Below are 15053 nucleotides of genomic sequence, written 5' to 3'. Positions count from 1 at the left end.
ACCACCGCCACTTGACTATAGATACCACATTTCTTTCATAGTAACGCTCTACGTCCTTCCTGAGTACTCTTTTATAGCGGTTACTGCCTTCCATGCAAAAGCGCAAATCATCAGACTAATTAACAGTTATCCATTGGCCTTTGGCCCAATTGATGTGCTCCTTCACCCAGAGAAGTCTACTCTTACGATGTCTTGCAGTCAATTTAGGCTTGTGAGCTGCTCTGTATGACTTGAGGTCAAGTTAATCGACATATGGTCGAAGAGTTTTTATACAAATAAAAACATTCAACTTTGCTAGCTCCGTATTTATTTCTTTACAGGAGACAAAAGGATCCTCCTAATTATCCTCTTCAAACGCCTTTCAGTTCTTTCATTTATTTTCAACAGTCGTCCTGTTTGTTTGCGAGGCAAAGGGCTGTCATAGTTATCAATTTTGATTTTTATATCTTGCACAGTGGACTTGTTCAAGCCAACGAGCTCTGCAATCTCTCTAATTGAGTGATGTGTTCTAAGAAGATAAAAAAAATCCCCGTGCCTTACTTTCTTTTGTTTCATCTTAAGATATAATTAAAACTTATGTGCAGTATATGGAGATTCGAGCTGACATGTGATGATTCGAAATTTTAATAAATAAAAATTAAAGAATATAAAAGATGATGAAAATATATTATTCTATTTCTTTCGTTATATTTAAAAAGTATTTTTATGTGTATAATAGCACCGGTGGAGTGATCGAAACCATTAAGTAGTAGAGTAGAATGTTCTTTATCAAGAAAGTAACGCACTTTCTTTTGCGTGGTCGTTATTTCGGATTCGTCACAACAAGTCATGACAAAGTAGAGATTCCAATAAGTCATTGTTTGACTACATTTTTATATATCTATTGTTGACGACTATAGCATTGTTCATCAATAACAACAACAGATGCGACTTTGCTTCTAGGGAGGCTCCACTATATCAATCATTCTTGCTTTCATGTACATACCTTAAACAACTCAATCAAAAATGTATCTATCTTTCTTTTCTTTTATTTTATATTCTATTAAGATATTTTCTTTGCTTTCCATTTGGGCCTTTTTTCTTGTCAGTTTTTATTCTAATTTTGTTACGTTTCTTCAATCTTTCTCATTTATTGGTAGTTTCTGATGTTTTATTTTCTAAATTCCTTTTATTTCATATTTGTGATTATGCTCAGTCTAACGCTAATGATTAAATTAGCTTTCTGAAGAGGTATCAATCTTTTCTTGTGCTGATATGTTTTCAAGCGAAATACTTGTACCCCCCCCCCTCCTCTTTTTTTTGGCAGTAATCAAAAGATTAGTTTTGTCCATTTTGTTGGAAAATCTTTTAGATAACGCTTACTTGTTCAAAGCAGTTATTTCAATTTCTTCCTTTTAGAACAATGGAGAGGATGAATACTATCCATTAATTTTGATGATTCAAAGAGTCAAAGTCATTTTGTACCAACTGCAAGGAACAATGACTCTTGAAAACATATTTAATTTAAAGCCCTGTGAAACATATACCTTCTCGTATTTTATTATTAAGATCTATTTTTGTCTAAAGGTCTACAAGATATGATATTATATCTTTAAGTACTTTGGAAGTCTTTATGTAAACTTTGATACTCAATTGAAACCATGGTTTTATCAAACATACGATCTTATAGACATGACTAATTCAAAGAGCGCACATGACAAAGCAAAAAATTGGCTCAATTTGCTCCCTTTTAAAATTTGAATAAATACAAAAGCAATAAACTTATAATTTCAACTCATGTACCTGTTTTGGGTGCTATTATGTATTATATTGACTAAAGTAACAGCCATGGTTCAGCATTGTATTGACCCTTCCAACTGTCAGTTTTTCCCACTTCACAGTTGCTTTGCAACAGAGGAAGGATTAGTGTGTAAAAGTAGAGGTATGTAAAAGAAGAATGAAAGAAAACAATATTGAAAAAAAAATAAATAGATAAACCAGGATTTGAAATGAGTATGGATCCGGCTTATACACTTTTATATTCACACATATACTTACAAAACGACACTGGCTTACCTTGTTTTTCTATACCCATAACTGATGAGCTTATAAATTATGTCGACTATCGAGGGCCAGATGTGATTGATGTTGAAGATCTGCCATTAATTGGAAACTGTAGTCGATTATCTTTTTGTGATAAAAAAACAAAAACTTGCCAACCGAAACGTCCTGTAGGTTCTCACTGTCGACATAATATGCAGTGCATTGTCGGTGACGGCGGTATTCCTGGCCACTGCTCCAACAAGTCGATATGTGAGGTTAGACATGACCTCCCAGCGTATTATTATGACAGCACACATCAGTGGAAGATGGGTGAAGAATGGCCAGCTGCTACAATAGCTCTTGTCGTTTCGGGTATGGTTGTGCTCTGTATTGTTGTTGGGCGATATGTAGTCCCGAGCCTACTGAAAAGGATCAAAACGGCATTAGAAAAATGGCAAAACAAGAGTAGCAGTACGGAAGCACTGATGGCTTCCAGCATTGATAGCGAAGAAACATGGAACGAGAATCATAAGCATTGGTGGAGGCAAGTTCCTGGTATGAAATGGGTCTATAGTCGTCTAAATAGGTCAAGTAATGGAGATAGCACACACTATTACCAACTTGACAATAGAACTCATGAAGAGCCACCACCATACAGGGAAAATTAATGAAAAAGGAGAAGCATATTTTTATTAGTGCAATAAATATTCGAAATACATTTTCATATCAAATAGTAACAGTATGATTAAATGGTATATTACCAACTAGTTGATGTGTAATACTGATTATGCAGGCTTATGCAATTACAGAGAAGTCTTACGTTCATCTGCTATTCTCTTTTATTCATGAATAAAAATTAGTAATTTAATGAGCCCTTATAGCTATAGGTTTAACTTGATTTCTTTAAAGAAATATTTTAAAAAACTAAAAGCTTCATTATCAAACAAGACGAAATTAAATTACGATTAAAGAATATTTTATCTATCTGAGAATTAAAATAACCCAATTGAGCACATAATAATGGAAATTATTGTATTGCCCGGATCAGATCAAGAGATGGTTAAAGAGCTAAAAAACCTTTTTGATAGACAAAAAGGGAAAAAGGATAAAGATGGGAAGATGAAGAAGATACAGTAACAAACGATACGAGATTAATTAGAGCTGAACCAATGCAATAGTTTAGTACCCAGAGGTGGAATTTCAGGAGCAGTTTTGTCATGGTGGAGGTAGTCAAGTTCATGTAGGATTTGGCAAATGATCGGCCATCGAATAAACCATGCTGAATATTTTGATCTACGTTGTCTAGTAGGTGTCTTCCTTGAGGTAGACAGGAGATTGAGGAGATAAGATAAAGGGTCAGAGACAGTGCTTGGCATAAGAAGACGATGATGCATATTTAGACAGGTAATAGCATGTGATCGAGTGTGCAGGTCATGAGGGTGGTAGATACATGGTTTGGGACAGCCACCAGGCAACCATCCCATACGAAATTAAATTACAGTGAGAACGGTAAATATTGTCACTTTATGAAAATTAAATATCCGTTACTAAAAAATAAAATTCACTTTGCCAAAATTAAACGTCTCAAATTAAGAATCCAATTGTCTGTTTGTTCCAAGAAATTGTCTTTTTGAATGAGGATAAATGTCACAATAAGTTAAATCAAATTGTCCAGAAAAATGATATAAACTTGACTTTTTTTAAGTAATTAATAATAAACACTTTCTTTTACAACTATGGAGGACATTTTAAACCTGATTTCAGATTCCAAATTTTCTGTTGATAGGGTAGAATATATGATTGAGTAATAAAAAATTGTAAATGATCAATAAAATGCTTTTATCGTCAATAAAAATTAATACAAAAAAAAAAAAAAAAAAAAAAAAAAAAAAAGTACGGTAAGATTTTGATTTATTTTGTCACAATACCATTACAGGGCGTCCACTCGCAAACCGAACACTTTTTGAACTTGATGGTGAACATTTTACCAATTAAATTCGAACTTGGTTTGGAACGCCCTTTGAACTTCAATTGGAACAAACTGTGATTATAGAAAGTGCATACAAATTTTCACCATATTTTACATATCACAAGTCATTTGGAAAAAATCCGCCAATCAATTTTTACCTCCAGTCAATATCTATTGTGCTTGACAAAGTGTTTTTTAGCTCTTTCCGTTATCTACACCTACCATGCAAAAACAACTTATTTACCTTAAGCATGTTTGCCATGTATGTAAGAAATTGTATCTGAACGCAACCAATTTAAGGCGTCATTATATTGATGTAGAAAGTAAACCTTTTAAACTCAATGACAGATTGCCGTGAAACTCTAATGCTTTACAATACAAATCTAAATTTTGATGAAGTTGCATCGCGATTTTATAATACACCCAAGTGAGTATTATGAAGCGGAATAAGAGTCCAGCTCTTAATAAAACTTTTATTTTTTGATAGAGTTTCTTTCATTTCAAAAAACCAAAGTAAACGCTTTGTAAGTGGGTTCATATTATTTTTGTCGAGTCTTGCCAAGTAGACTAAATCGGGTTTATAGACTAATTACACAATTGCATATGCTTGCAACTGCTGTCAAACGTACTATAGAGAGCTCAACAATCTTGCAGATCATATGATACAAGAACATAGTAAATACTTAAAGAATATGTATTTTTCATCGTGTAGTTGCTGACTTGCATTTTGTTATCAGTACCTAAGGAGCATCCTGACAATACGGCTAGTTTTGAAAGCTTAAATGATGAAAAAAAATGGAAACTATCTACTGGTACCATTGTAGAAGATGTTCTGTACAACTTTAGTAAGCGATGTATTGTAGACCATCCAGCTTGTTCTATGATCCTTGATTTGGACGATACAACATACGTGAAAGAAAAGCTGTTTACTATACAAGAAATTGACGAAATGAAGAAAGAAACACCAATGAATGTGACATCCAGGATTCCGCAAGACCTTGTTGATTACATTAATCACTTCAACTGTGACAACCTGAAAGATCTACGAACACGTCTTGCAGATACCCAAGATTGGGAAAAAGAAGAGTACGATATGAACAAGCACCATGATCTTGATTGGATAAAGCATACCATATACTCATATATCAGACTCTACGAATCAGGAGAATTGAATACTGCCCAGAAAGAACAATGGTACAACAAACATGTATGGCTGCCTATTGATACAGTATTTGATGACATCAATAGCATTCATATTGTAGCGTAAGTTTCAAAGAAGTAGTATACGTATAGATAGTAATTTCGTTTTTTTTTTTTTTTTTTTTTTTTTTTTTTTTTTTTTCCAAATTGTAGTGGTGAATCGGTAAGTCTGACGAGTACCCTACGTAAAAACAAAAACAGAACAATTGGATCTATATCGGAAATCAAGCGGATCAGATCAGGATACAAATGCGACATGATTGTTCGAGAGAGGAAAGCCAATCATGAAGAAGCAAATGAATTTGGTGCTGGTGAAACAGGAGTCAAATCGAGTGGAACAAAGCACATCGAAGAAGGAGGAATCAAATTGCCAAAAGTTTTAAAAGATATGCTAGATAATCTGGTCTTCAACAATAACGGCAGCTATGAAAGTCTTGCTACATTTGGATTACGACAGTCTGGCTTGAATATAACATTAATTATAACAGATAAACCAAAAGCGTACATCACAAGAATTACCAGGTTAAAACAGTTGAGTTTTCCGAGTGAAGTACGTCTCTTTGGTAAACAAGTGCTACCATTGCTTGTTTTGATGTGGCAGTTTAAACAGCAGATCTTGAAAATACAGCAACATATATCATGTAACCAAGACAATAACCTAAGCAACAGTGACTGGTTACAGTAGCCGCTCTATTTAAGGGTGTGCGATTTAAGGATATTTTCTATTTAAGGGTGTAATTCTAAAGAACGGCACAGGTCCCCAGCATAAATACCACTATACCACTATTCTATTTAAGGGTGGAACGCAAAAATTTTTTACCACTAAATAGAAGATTTTTTATAAGTAACAGTTTTTTGGAGTACTCTAACAATAAATTTTTTACTTTGTAAAATAAGATCAAAGATCTGTTTACTCTTTTGACTTATTCAATTCAGCACAAAAGCCAGCCAATCTCATTCGAATTCGGCGATGTAATTTACGATCAAGGTCGTCCAAAGGAACTTCGTACATGAGAATAGTTTCATAGGCTTCTTTCAACCGTTTTTTACACTCTACTGTATCAACAAACTGCTCATCTTGCTCTGTGTTGTCATTTTCTTCCGTTTCATCTACGTTGCCTTCTGCCGCTTCTTCATTATTAATAGTACATGTATAACATACTATCATCTCGCTTTCAACTGCTTCAAGGTTCAACTGGCTAACATCAGTAACTTTGTTGCCAAAGTTCCTGGGAAGATCTGGGAGCATTCCATTTATTGTTTCTGGTTTTACTTTAAGCCATGTATTAGCTAGAAAAAACATAGCCTGAGCTTGATCCATTTTGTATACATCCAGATTATCCAACTTTTTACTGATATACAGACACAAAGCACGATCGTATTGCTGGGCTCGGAAGTGTGCCTTAAAGTTGGCAATAATTCCTGTGTATACAAAATATTAATGAGAAAACTGTAAAACAAAAAGACAGCTTATATAGCATTTTGTCAACAAATAATAGGTTACCTGCGTCAAGAGCCTGTAGCTTACTAGTAGTGTTTGCTGGAAGAAATATCAATTTAATGTTGTTGAGCGGAATCTTTATTTTATGATCGGATGTACTATCCAAAAGAAGAGCAATTTTTCGATTCTGTCTTCCAAAGGCAACATTTAACTTTTTCACGTAGGCTGTGAAAATTTCATTTGTCATCCAAGCATTAGTAGAATAGTGGAATTCAACTTCATTTTTTCCAATTGCAGTCATGGATAACAAATTAGCTCTTGTTTTAAAACACTTGGGGCTCTTGTGTTGTCCGATAACAACTGGGTGCCCTTTGTAAGACCCATCCGAGTTACAGAGCAACCCAACTGTCAGACGAGTTTTACTTTTTTAAGGCCACCAAGCGACTCGGAACATATGGTTCTTCTTGGTGGTTGCTGGTAATATAAACCTGTTTCATCAAAGTTCATGATATCTACAGGATCATATGGCCCAAGAAGTTCCTCTATCTTCCTCAATTCGTTCTGAATGTTTTCAGAAGAGATGTCTACTGAGGCACTTTCACCATGCATTGGACTGCATTTTACTCCAATTCGTTTAAAAAGTTTTGTAAGCCATCCAGAAGAAAATGAAATTTCTTTTTCAGGGATTCTATACTTTACTCAAGCAATAGGTCTTACATATCGAAGGATTGAGTCTCAATTGACTGGCAGATTGTTATTGTTCATGTCTGCAACAAACTTTTCGACTTCATCATGAAGTTGAGGATAACGTGTTGTTTTTAGGCTTTTGCTATTTTTGACAACATTAACATTACTATATAACGTTTCAGCATTTTTGAGGATATTTGATATAGTCTGTTGGGCAAGTGGTTGATCTAAATTGAATTTCTTCATAGCCCATTCACCTAATTCTGTTTGATTAAGCTGGCCAGTAGCATTTTGATCCAAAAGCTCAATTTTTTGAGAAAGAAAGGCGTACACGTTTGTTATTTGGATTTTTTTTTATAGATAGAATTTAAACAAAGAAAATAACTTTTGTTATGTCATATATTTATTCTCGTCAAAATTATTTTGGGCCTACGACTCGTATATTATCCTTCCAGCAACTTTGATCAAGTCTTAAGCAAGTTTTGATTTGTTAATGTCATTGCACAATTACCAGACCTATATCAACCGACAGTAGCCTACGTGGAAACATGTTGTACAAACATGTCTATAATGTAGCTACAATACATAAAGTGACCTCGTTTTGTAACAGTCACGGAATTCGATTTAAGGGTATGTTCTATTTAAGGGTGGATATTCCAAAAATTTTGGCCACCCTTAAATAGAGCGGCTACTGTACAAACGTGTTTATTGGATATCAACAATACCATCGTTGCACCAGTTACTTCAAACTCCACAGAGTATCTGTCAAAGAAAAAAAGAAAACATAATGTAAAATAAATAACGCGAATCTGATCATGCCTATTAAGCATGTGTGAATTATTCAATATATTACTTTGCTCCTTTCAAGGCTAACTAAAAGACATGAATAAACATCAGGAGAATATATCAAGAGGGGCGTGTAAATGAGCGTAAAAAGTGGCATGAATGTTGTATACGGGAAAACAGCTGTGGAGTAGTAATTTAATAAGTAACGTGTAAAACATAAATAAATTATAATCTTTACTATTAATATAAAAACCAACATAAATCTAAATCTAAATATATATACAAAAAGAGTAGGTGTAGGTTGTTAAAAAACTTACAACGTTCTTTTTTTTTTTTTTAACTCCACGTATATTCTTTTTGATAAAACTGTTTTGAAAGAAAAATAAGTTTTATTTTTTTTATTATTTAATGATTCGACAATTCATGTAAATAACCTAATTTCTTCTCTTGTGTATAAATAATCACGTTCATAAATTAAAAAAATAGTGATTATTATTTTCTTTAAATTAATAATTGCGAAAAAAAAGAAAGCTATTTCGAAACTTTGCCTAGTAATATTAATTACAAACAATTGTTCTAGTTTCGAAAATAATGAAGATAACCTTTGTTTTTTCATCGTTTCTCGATGGCACGATCTGATTGAGAATAAATAACGGTAAAGAAGCAGACCAGAGCATACTAATTCAGATAATAATAGATAGGAGGAGTAGTGTCTTCACAAAAGTAGTAGTATTAAACTGCTGGGGCAATATTTGATCCAATTATGGAAACTTCATGGATGCTAAAGGTCGCTAATGTACAGCTTATAAATCCATTGATAATTTTACGTGTTCGATCTTAGCTCCAAAAAGCAATATAAGAATAGACATTTTGGAATTCATCCTTTTTCAGACCTATAAACTTTTCAGTCTTAAACTACTGCTACAATTTTTCACAATAAAGAGTGGCATACAGAGTGGCATACAGAGTGGCGTAAGGATGGGCATAAAGATGGGCATAAGGATGGGCATAAGGATGGGTATAAGGATGGGCATACAGAGTGGCATACATGCTGGAGCGATTTGATTTTCTTCATAATTGAGGTGTATATAACCGAGAAATAAACATAGCTTTCAGCAATATAATTGAAAGCATTAAGAGCTGGCGTTAGCCATAAACGGGGTTACGTATGTGCCATGACAAATGAACACTATTATGCAATCTCTATGGAAGATGCTGGCAGGTTCTGGAATTACTCATGTGGCAATGTCAAACTTAGATGAACGATATTTATTGTAAAGTGCACAGCTTTTTATTATATAAAAGATTCACAAATATAATACAATCTTACATGTTATTTACCGTGTTTATACAGTGCAGTATTTCCATACGCAAGTCAATCTGTCTTCTGGCCAATAAAATAATTAGCTCACACTTTCCAATTATGGAAGGCTTCATTGGCATTGAACATACAAGCAAGCAGCAAGGACGCGTAAGCTTCAAGACGACTGCGGTATGTGCAGAAAGTGAATGACCAAATCTACTGGAAAAATCCGATTCTGAAAACTATATAAAGGGCTAATTATTGCACGTATTTTTGAAAAAAAAATAAAAAACTATAACAAGTGCTCACTGATTTTTTGTGTCTTCTATCTCTTGTTAAATCTTTCTACATTCATCTATCGTAAACCAACAATACAGAGTGGCATCCTTATGCCACTCTTTATTGTGAAAAATTGTAGCAGTAGTTTAAGACTGAAAAGTTTATAGGTCTGAAAAAGGATGAATTCCAAAATGTCTATTCTTATATTGCTTTTTGGAGCTAAGATCGAACACGTAAAATTATCAATGGATTTATAAGCTGTACATTAGCGACCTTTAGCATCCATGAAGTTTCCATAATTGGATCAAATATTGCCCCAGCAGTTTAATACTACTACTTTTGTGAAGACACTACTCCTCCTATCTATTATTATCTGAATTAGTATGCTCTGGTCTGCTTCTTTACCGTTATTTATTCTCAATCAGATCGTGCCATCGAGAAACGATGAAAAAACAAAGGTTATCTTCATTATTTTCGAAACTAGAACAATTGTTTGTAATTAATATTACTAGGCAAAGTTTCGAAATAGCTTTCTTTTTTTTCGCAATTATTAATTTAAAGAAAATAATAATCACTATTTTTTTAATTTATGAACGTGATTATTTATACACAAGAGAAGAAATTAGGTTATTTACATGAATTGTCGAATCATTAAATAATAAAAAAAATAAAACTTATTTTTCTTTCAAAACAGTTTTTTCAAAAAAAAAAAAAAAAAAAAAAAAAAAAAAAAAAAGAACGTTGTAAGTTTTTTAACAACCTACACCTACTCTTTTTGTATATATATTTAGATTTAGATTTATGTTGGTTTTTATATTAATAGTAAAGATTATAATTTATTTATGTTTTACACGTTACTTATTAAATTACTACTCCACAGCTGTTTTCCCGTATACAACATTCATGCCACTTTTTACGCTCATTTACACGCCCCTCTTGATATATTCTCCTGATGTTTATTCATGTCTTTTAGTTAGCCTTGAAAGGAGCAAAGTAATATATTGAATAATTCACACATGCTTAATAGGCATGATCAGATTCGCGTTATTTATTTTACATTATGTTTTCTTTTTTTCTTTGACAGATACTCTGTGGAGTTTGAAGTAACTGGTGCAACGATGGTATTGTTGATATCCAATAAACACGTTTGTACAGTAGCCGCTCTATTTAAGGGTGGCCAAAATTTTTGGAATATCCACCCTTAAATAGAACATACCCTTAAATCGAATTCCGTGACTGTTACAAAACGAGGTCACTTTATGTATTGTAGCTACATTATAGACATGTTTGTACAACATGTTTCCACGTAGGCTACTGTCGGTTGATATAGGTCTGGTAATTGTGCAATGACATTAACAAATCAAAACTTGCTTAAGACTTGATCAAAGTTGCTGGAAGGATAATATACGAGTCGTAGGCCCAAAATAATTTTGACGAGAATAAATATATGACATAACAAAAGTTATTTTCTTTGTTTAAATTCTATCTATAAAAAAAAATCCAAATAACAAACGTGTACGCCTTTCTTTCTCAAAAAATTGAGCTTTTGGATCAAAATGCTACTGGCCAGCTTAATCAAACAGAATTAGGTGAATGGGCTATGAAGAAATTCAATTTAGATCAACCACTTGCCCAACAGACTATATCAAATATCCTCAAAAATGCTGAAACGTTATATAGTAATGTTAATGTTGTCAAAAATAGCAAAAGCCTAAAAACAACACGTTATCCTCAACTTCATGATGAAGTCGAAAAGTTTGTTGCAGACATGAACAATAACAATCTGCCAGTCAATTGAGACTCAATCCTTCGATATGTAAGACCTATTGCTTGAGTAAAGTATAGAATCCCTGAAAAAGAAATTTCATTTTCTTCTGGATGGCTTACAAAACTTTTTAAACGAATTGGAGTAAAATGCAGTCCAATGCATGGTGAAAGTGCCTCAGTAGACATCTCTTCTGAAAACATTCAGAACGAATTGAGGAAGATAGAGGAACTTCTTGGGCCATATGATCCTGTAGATATCATGAACTTTGATGAAACAGGTTTATATTACCAGCAACCACCAAGAAGAACCATATGTTCCGAGTCGCTTGGTGGCCTTAAAAAAGTAAAACTCGTCTGACAGTTGGGTTGCTCTGTAACTCGGATGGGTCTTACAAAGGGCACCCAGTTGTTATCGGACAACACAAGAGCCCCAAGTGTTTTAAAACAAGAGCTAATTTGTTATCCATGACTGCAATTGGAAAAAATGAAGTTGAATTCCACTATTCTACTAATGCTTGGATGACAAATGAAATTTTCACAGCCTACGTGAAAAAGTTAAATGTTGCCTTTGGAAGACAGAATCGAAAAATTGCTCTTCTTTTGGATAGTACATCCGATCATAAAATAAAGATTCCGCTCAACAACATTAAATTGATATTTCTTCCAGCAAACACTACTAGTAAGCTACAGGCTCTTGACGCAGGTAACCTATTATTTGTTGACAAAATGCTATATAAGCTGTCTTTTTGTTTTACAGTTTTCTCATTAATATTTTGTATACACAGGAATTATTGCCAACTTTAAGGCACACTTCCGAGCCCAGCAATACGATCGTGCTTTGTGTCTGTATATCAGTAAAAAGTTGGATAATCTGGATGTATACAAAATGGATCAAGCTCAGGCTATGTTTTTTCTAGCTAATACATGGCTTAGAGTAAAACCAGAAACAATAAATGGAATGCTCCCAGATCTTCCCAGGAACTTTGGCAACAAAGTTACTGATGTTAGCCAGTTGAACCTTGAAGCAGTTGAAAGCGAGATGATAGTATGTTATACATGTACTATTAATAATGAAGAAGCGGCAGAAGGCAACGTAGATGAAACGGAAGAAAATGACAACACAGAGCAAGATGAGCAGTTTGTTGATACAGTAGAGTGTAAAAAACGGTTGAAAGAAGCCTATGAAACTATTCTCATGTACGAAGTTCCTTTGGACGACCTTGATCGTAAATTACATCGCCGAATTCGAATGAGATTGGCTGGCTTTTGTGCTGAATTGAATAAGTCAAAAGAGTAAACAGATCTTTGATCTTATTTTACAAAGTAAAAAATTTATTGTTAGAGTACTCCAAAAAACTGTTACTTATAAAAAATCTTCTATTTAGTGGTAAAAAATTTTTGCGTTCCACCCTTAAATAGAATAGTGGTATAGTGGTATTTATGCTGGGGACCTGTGCCGTTCTTTAGAATTACACCCTTAAATAGAAAATATCCTTAAATCGCACACCCTTAAATAGAGCGGCTACTGTAACCAGTCACTGTTGCTTAGGTTATTGTCTTGGTTACATGATATATGTTGCTGTATTTTCAAGATCTGCTGTTTAAACTGCCACATCAAAACAAGCAATGGTAGCACTTGTTTACCAAAGAGACGTACTTCACTCGGAAAACTCAACTGTTTTAACCTGGTAATTCTTGTGATGTACGCTTTTGGTTTATCTGTTATAATTAATGTTATATTCAAGCCAGACTGTCGTAATCCAAATGTAGCAAGACTTTCATAGCTGCCGTTATTGTTGAAGACCAGATTATCTAGCATATCTTTTAAAACTTTTGGCAATTTGATTCCTCCTTCTTCGATGTGCTTTGTTCCACTCGATTTGACTCCTGTTTCACCAGCACCAAATTCATTTGCTTCTTCATGATTGGCTTTCCTCTCTCGAACAATCATGTCGCATTTGTATCCTGATCTGATCCGCTTGATTTCCGATATAGATCCAATTGTTCTGTTTTTGTTTTTACGTAGGGTACTCGTCAGACTTACCGATTCACCACTACAATTTGGAAAAAAAAAAAAAAAAAAAAAAAAAAAAAAAAAAAACGAAATTACTATCTATACGTATACTACTTCTTTGAAACTTACGCTACAATATGAATGCTATTGATGTCATCAAATACTGTATCAATAGGCAGCCATACATGTTTGTTGTACCATTGTTCTTTCTGGGCAGTATTCAATTCTCCTGATTCGTAGAGTCTGATATATGAGTATATGGTATGCTTTATCCAATCAAGATCATGGTGCTTGTTCATATCGTACTCTTCTTTTTCCCAATCTTGGGTATCTGCAAGACGTGTTCGTAGATCTTTCAGGTTGTCACAGTTGAAGTGATTAATGTAATCAACAAGGTCTTGCGGAATCCTGGATGTCACATTCATTGGTGTTTCTTTCTTCATTTCGTCAATTTCTTGTATAGTAAACAGCTTTTCTTTCACGTATGTTGTATCGTCCAAATCAAGGATCATAGAACAAGCTGGATGGTCTACAATACATCGCTTACTAAAGTTGTACAGAACATCTTCTACAATGGTACCAGTAGATAGTTTCCATTTTTTTTCATCATTTAAGCTTTCAAAACTAGCCGTATTGTCAGGATGCTCCTTAGGTACTGATAACAAAATGCAAGTCAGCAACTACACGATGAAAAATACATATTCTTTAAGTATTTACTATGTTCTTGTATCATATGATCTGCAAGATTGTTGAGCTCTCTATAGTACGTTTGACAGCAGTTGCAAGCATATGCAATTGTGTAATTAGTCTATAAACCCGATTTAGTCTACTTGGCAAGACTCGACAAAAATAATATGAACCCACTTACAAAGCGTTTACTTTGGTTTTTTGAAATGAAAGAAACTCTATCAAAAAATAAAAGTTTTATTAAGAGCTGGACTCTTATTCCGCTTCATAATACTCACTTGGGTGTATTATAAAATCGCGATGCAACTTCATCAAAATTTAGATTTGTATTGTAAAGCATTAGAGTTTCACGGCAATCTGTCATTGAGTTTAAAAGGTTTACTTTCTACATCAATATAATGACGCCTTAAATTGGTTGCGTTCAGATACAATTTCTTACATACATGGCAAACATGCTTAAGGTAAATAAGTTGTTTTTGCATGGTAGGTGTAGATAACGGAAAGAGCTAAAAAACACTTTGTCAAGCACAATAGATATTGACTGGAGGTAAAAATTGATTGGCGGATTTTTTCCAAATGACTTGTGATATGTAAAATATGGTGAAAATTTGTATGCACTTTCTATAATCACAGTTTGTTCCAATTGAAGTTCAAAGGGCGTTCCAAACCAAGTTCGAATTTAATTGGTAAAATGTTCACCATCAAGTTCAAAAAGTGTTCGGTTTGCGAGTGGACGCCCTGTAATGGTATTGTGACAAAATAAATCAAAATCTTACCGTACTTTTTTTTTTTTTTTTTTTTTTTTTTTTTTGGGATTAATTTTTATTGACGATAAAAGCATTTTATTGATCATTTACAATTTTTTATTACTCAATCATATATTCTACCCTATCAACAG

The 15053-nt window shown here is 33.6% G+C and overlaps 8 protein-coding genes across 8 annotated transcripts; 4 read left to right on the top strand and 4 right to left on the bottom strand.

The window, feature by feature from the left end:
* Positions 1–2234: 2234 nt before the first annotated feature.
* On the top strand, positions 2235–2726 carry RO3G_13494 (uncharacterized protein; the record flags this gene model as incomplete). Its single annotated transcript, XM_067668078.1, has 2 exons — positions 2235–2577; positions 2719–2726. 2 exons carry the CDS (start codon positions 2235–2237, stop codon positions 2724–2726), a joined length of 351 nt encoding a protein of 116 aa, XP_067524179.1.
* Positions 2727–3173: 447 nt separating this feature from the next.
* Positions 3174–3506, bottom strand: RO3G_13493 (uncharacterized protein; the record flags this gene model as incomplete). Its single annotated transcript, XM_067668077.1, has 1 exon — positions 3174–3506. The coding sequence occupies one exon, from the start codon at positions 3504–3506 to the stop codon at positions 3174–3176; it is 333 nt and encodes a 110-aa protein (XP_067524178.1).
* An 850-nt stretch (positions 3507–4356) lies between these two features.
* On the top strand, positions 4357–5876 carry RO3G_13492 (uncharacterized protein; the record flags this gene model as incomplete). The annotated part of the gene is made up of 8 exons (XM_067668076.1): positions 4357–4418; positions 4479–4515; positions 4576–4666; positions 4729–4836; positions 4909–5077; positions 5141–5254; positions 5345–5354; positions 5421–5876. 8 exons carry the CDS (start codon positions 4357–4359, stop codon positions 5874–5876), a joined length of 1047 nt encoding a protein of 348 aa, XP_067524177.1.
* A 103-nt stretch (positions 5877–5979) lies between these two features.
* RO3G_13491 (uncharacterized protein) lies at positions 5980–6933 on the bottom strand (the record flags this gene model as incomplete). The annotated part of the gene is made up of 3 exons (XM_067668075.1): positions 5980–6013; positions 6106–6613; positions 6696–6933. 3 exons carry the CDS (start codon positions 6931–6933, stop codon positions 5980–5982), a joined length of 780 nt encoding a protein of 259 aa, XP_067524176.1.
* Positions 6934–7367: 434 nt separating this feature from the next.
* RO3G_13490 (uncharacterized protein) lies at positions 7368–7869 on the bottom strand (the record flags this gene model as incomplete). The annotated part of the gene is made up of 2 exons (XM_067668074.1): positions 7368–7622; positions 7831–7869. The coding sequence occupies 2 exons, from the start codon at positions 7867–7869 to the stop codon at positions 7368–7370; spliced, it is 294 nt and encodes a 97-aa protein (XP_067524175.1).
* A 3114-nt stretch (positions 7870–10983) lies between these two features.
* On the top strand, positions 10984–11485 carry RO3G_13489 (uncharacterized protein; the record flags this gene model as incomplete). The annotated part of the gene is made up of 2 exons (XM_067668073.1): positions 10984–11022; positions 11231–11485. The coding sequence occupies 2 exons, from the start codon at positions 10984–10986 to the stop codon at positions 11483–11485; spliced, it is 294 nt and encodes a 97-aa protein (XP_067524174.1).
* Positions 11486–11919: 434 nt separating this feature from the next.
* On the top strand, positions 11920–12873 carry RO3G_13488 (uncharacterized protein; the record flags this gene model as incomplete). The annotated part of the gene is made up of 3 exons (XM_067668072.1): positions 11920–12157; positions 12240–12747; positions 12840–12873. 3 exons carry the CDS (start codon positions 11920–11922, stop codon positions 12871–12873), a joined length of 780 nt encoding a protein of 259 aa, XP_067524173.1.
* A 103-nt stretch (positions 12874–12976) lies between these two features.
* On the bottom strand, positions 12977–14495 carry RO3G_13487 (uncharacterized protein; the record flags this gene model as incomplete). The annotated part of the gene is made up of 8 exons (XM_067668071.1): positions 12977–13432; positions 13499–13508; positions 13598–13711; positions 13775–13997; positions 14049–14123; positions 14186–14276; positions 14337–14373; positions 14434–14495. The coding sequence occupies 8 exons, from the start codon at positions 14493–14495 to the stop codon at positions 12977–12979; spliced, it is 1068 nt and encodes a 355-aa protein (XP_067524172.1).
* Positions 14496–15053: the final 558 nt, after the last annotated feature.

Source organism: Rhizopus delemar, genomic scaffold (assembly GCF_000149305.1).
Source record: "Rhizopus delemar RA 99-880 supercont3.12 genomic scaffold, whole genome shotgun sequence".
Classification (NCBI taxonomy): domain Eukaryota; kingdom Fungi; phylum Mucoromycota; class Mucoromycetes; order Mucorales; family Rhizopodaceae; genus Rhizopus; species Rhizopus delemar.
This window is presented reverse-complemented; position numbering and strand designations above follow the sequence as displayed.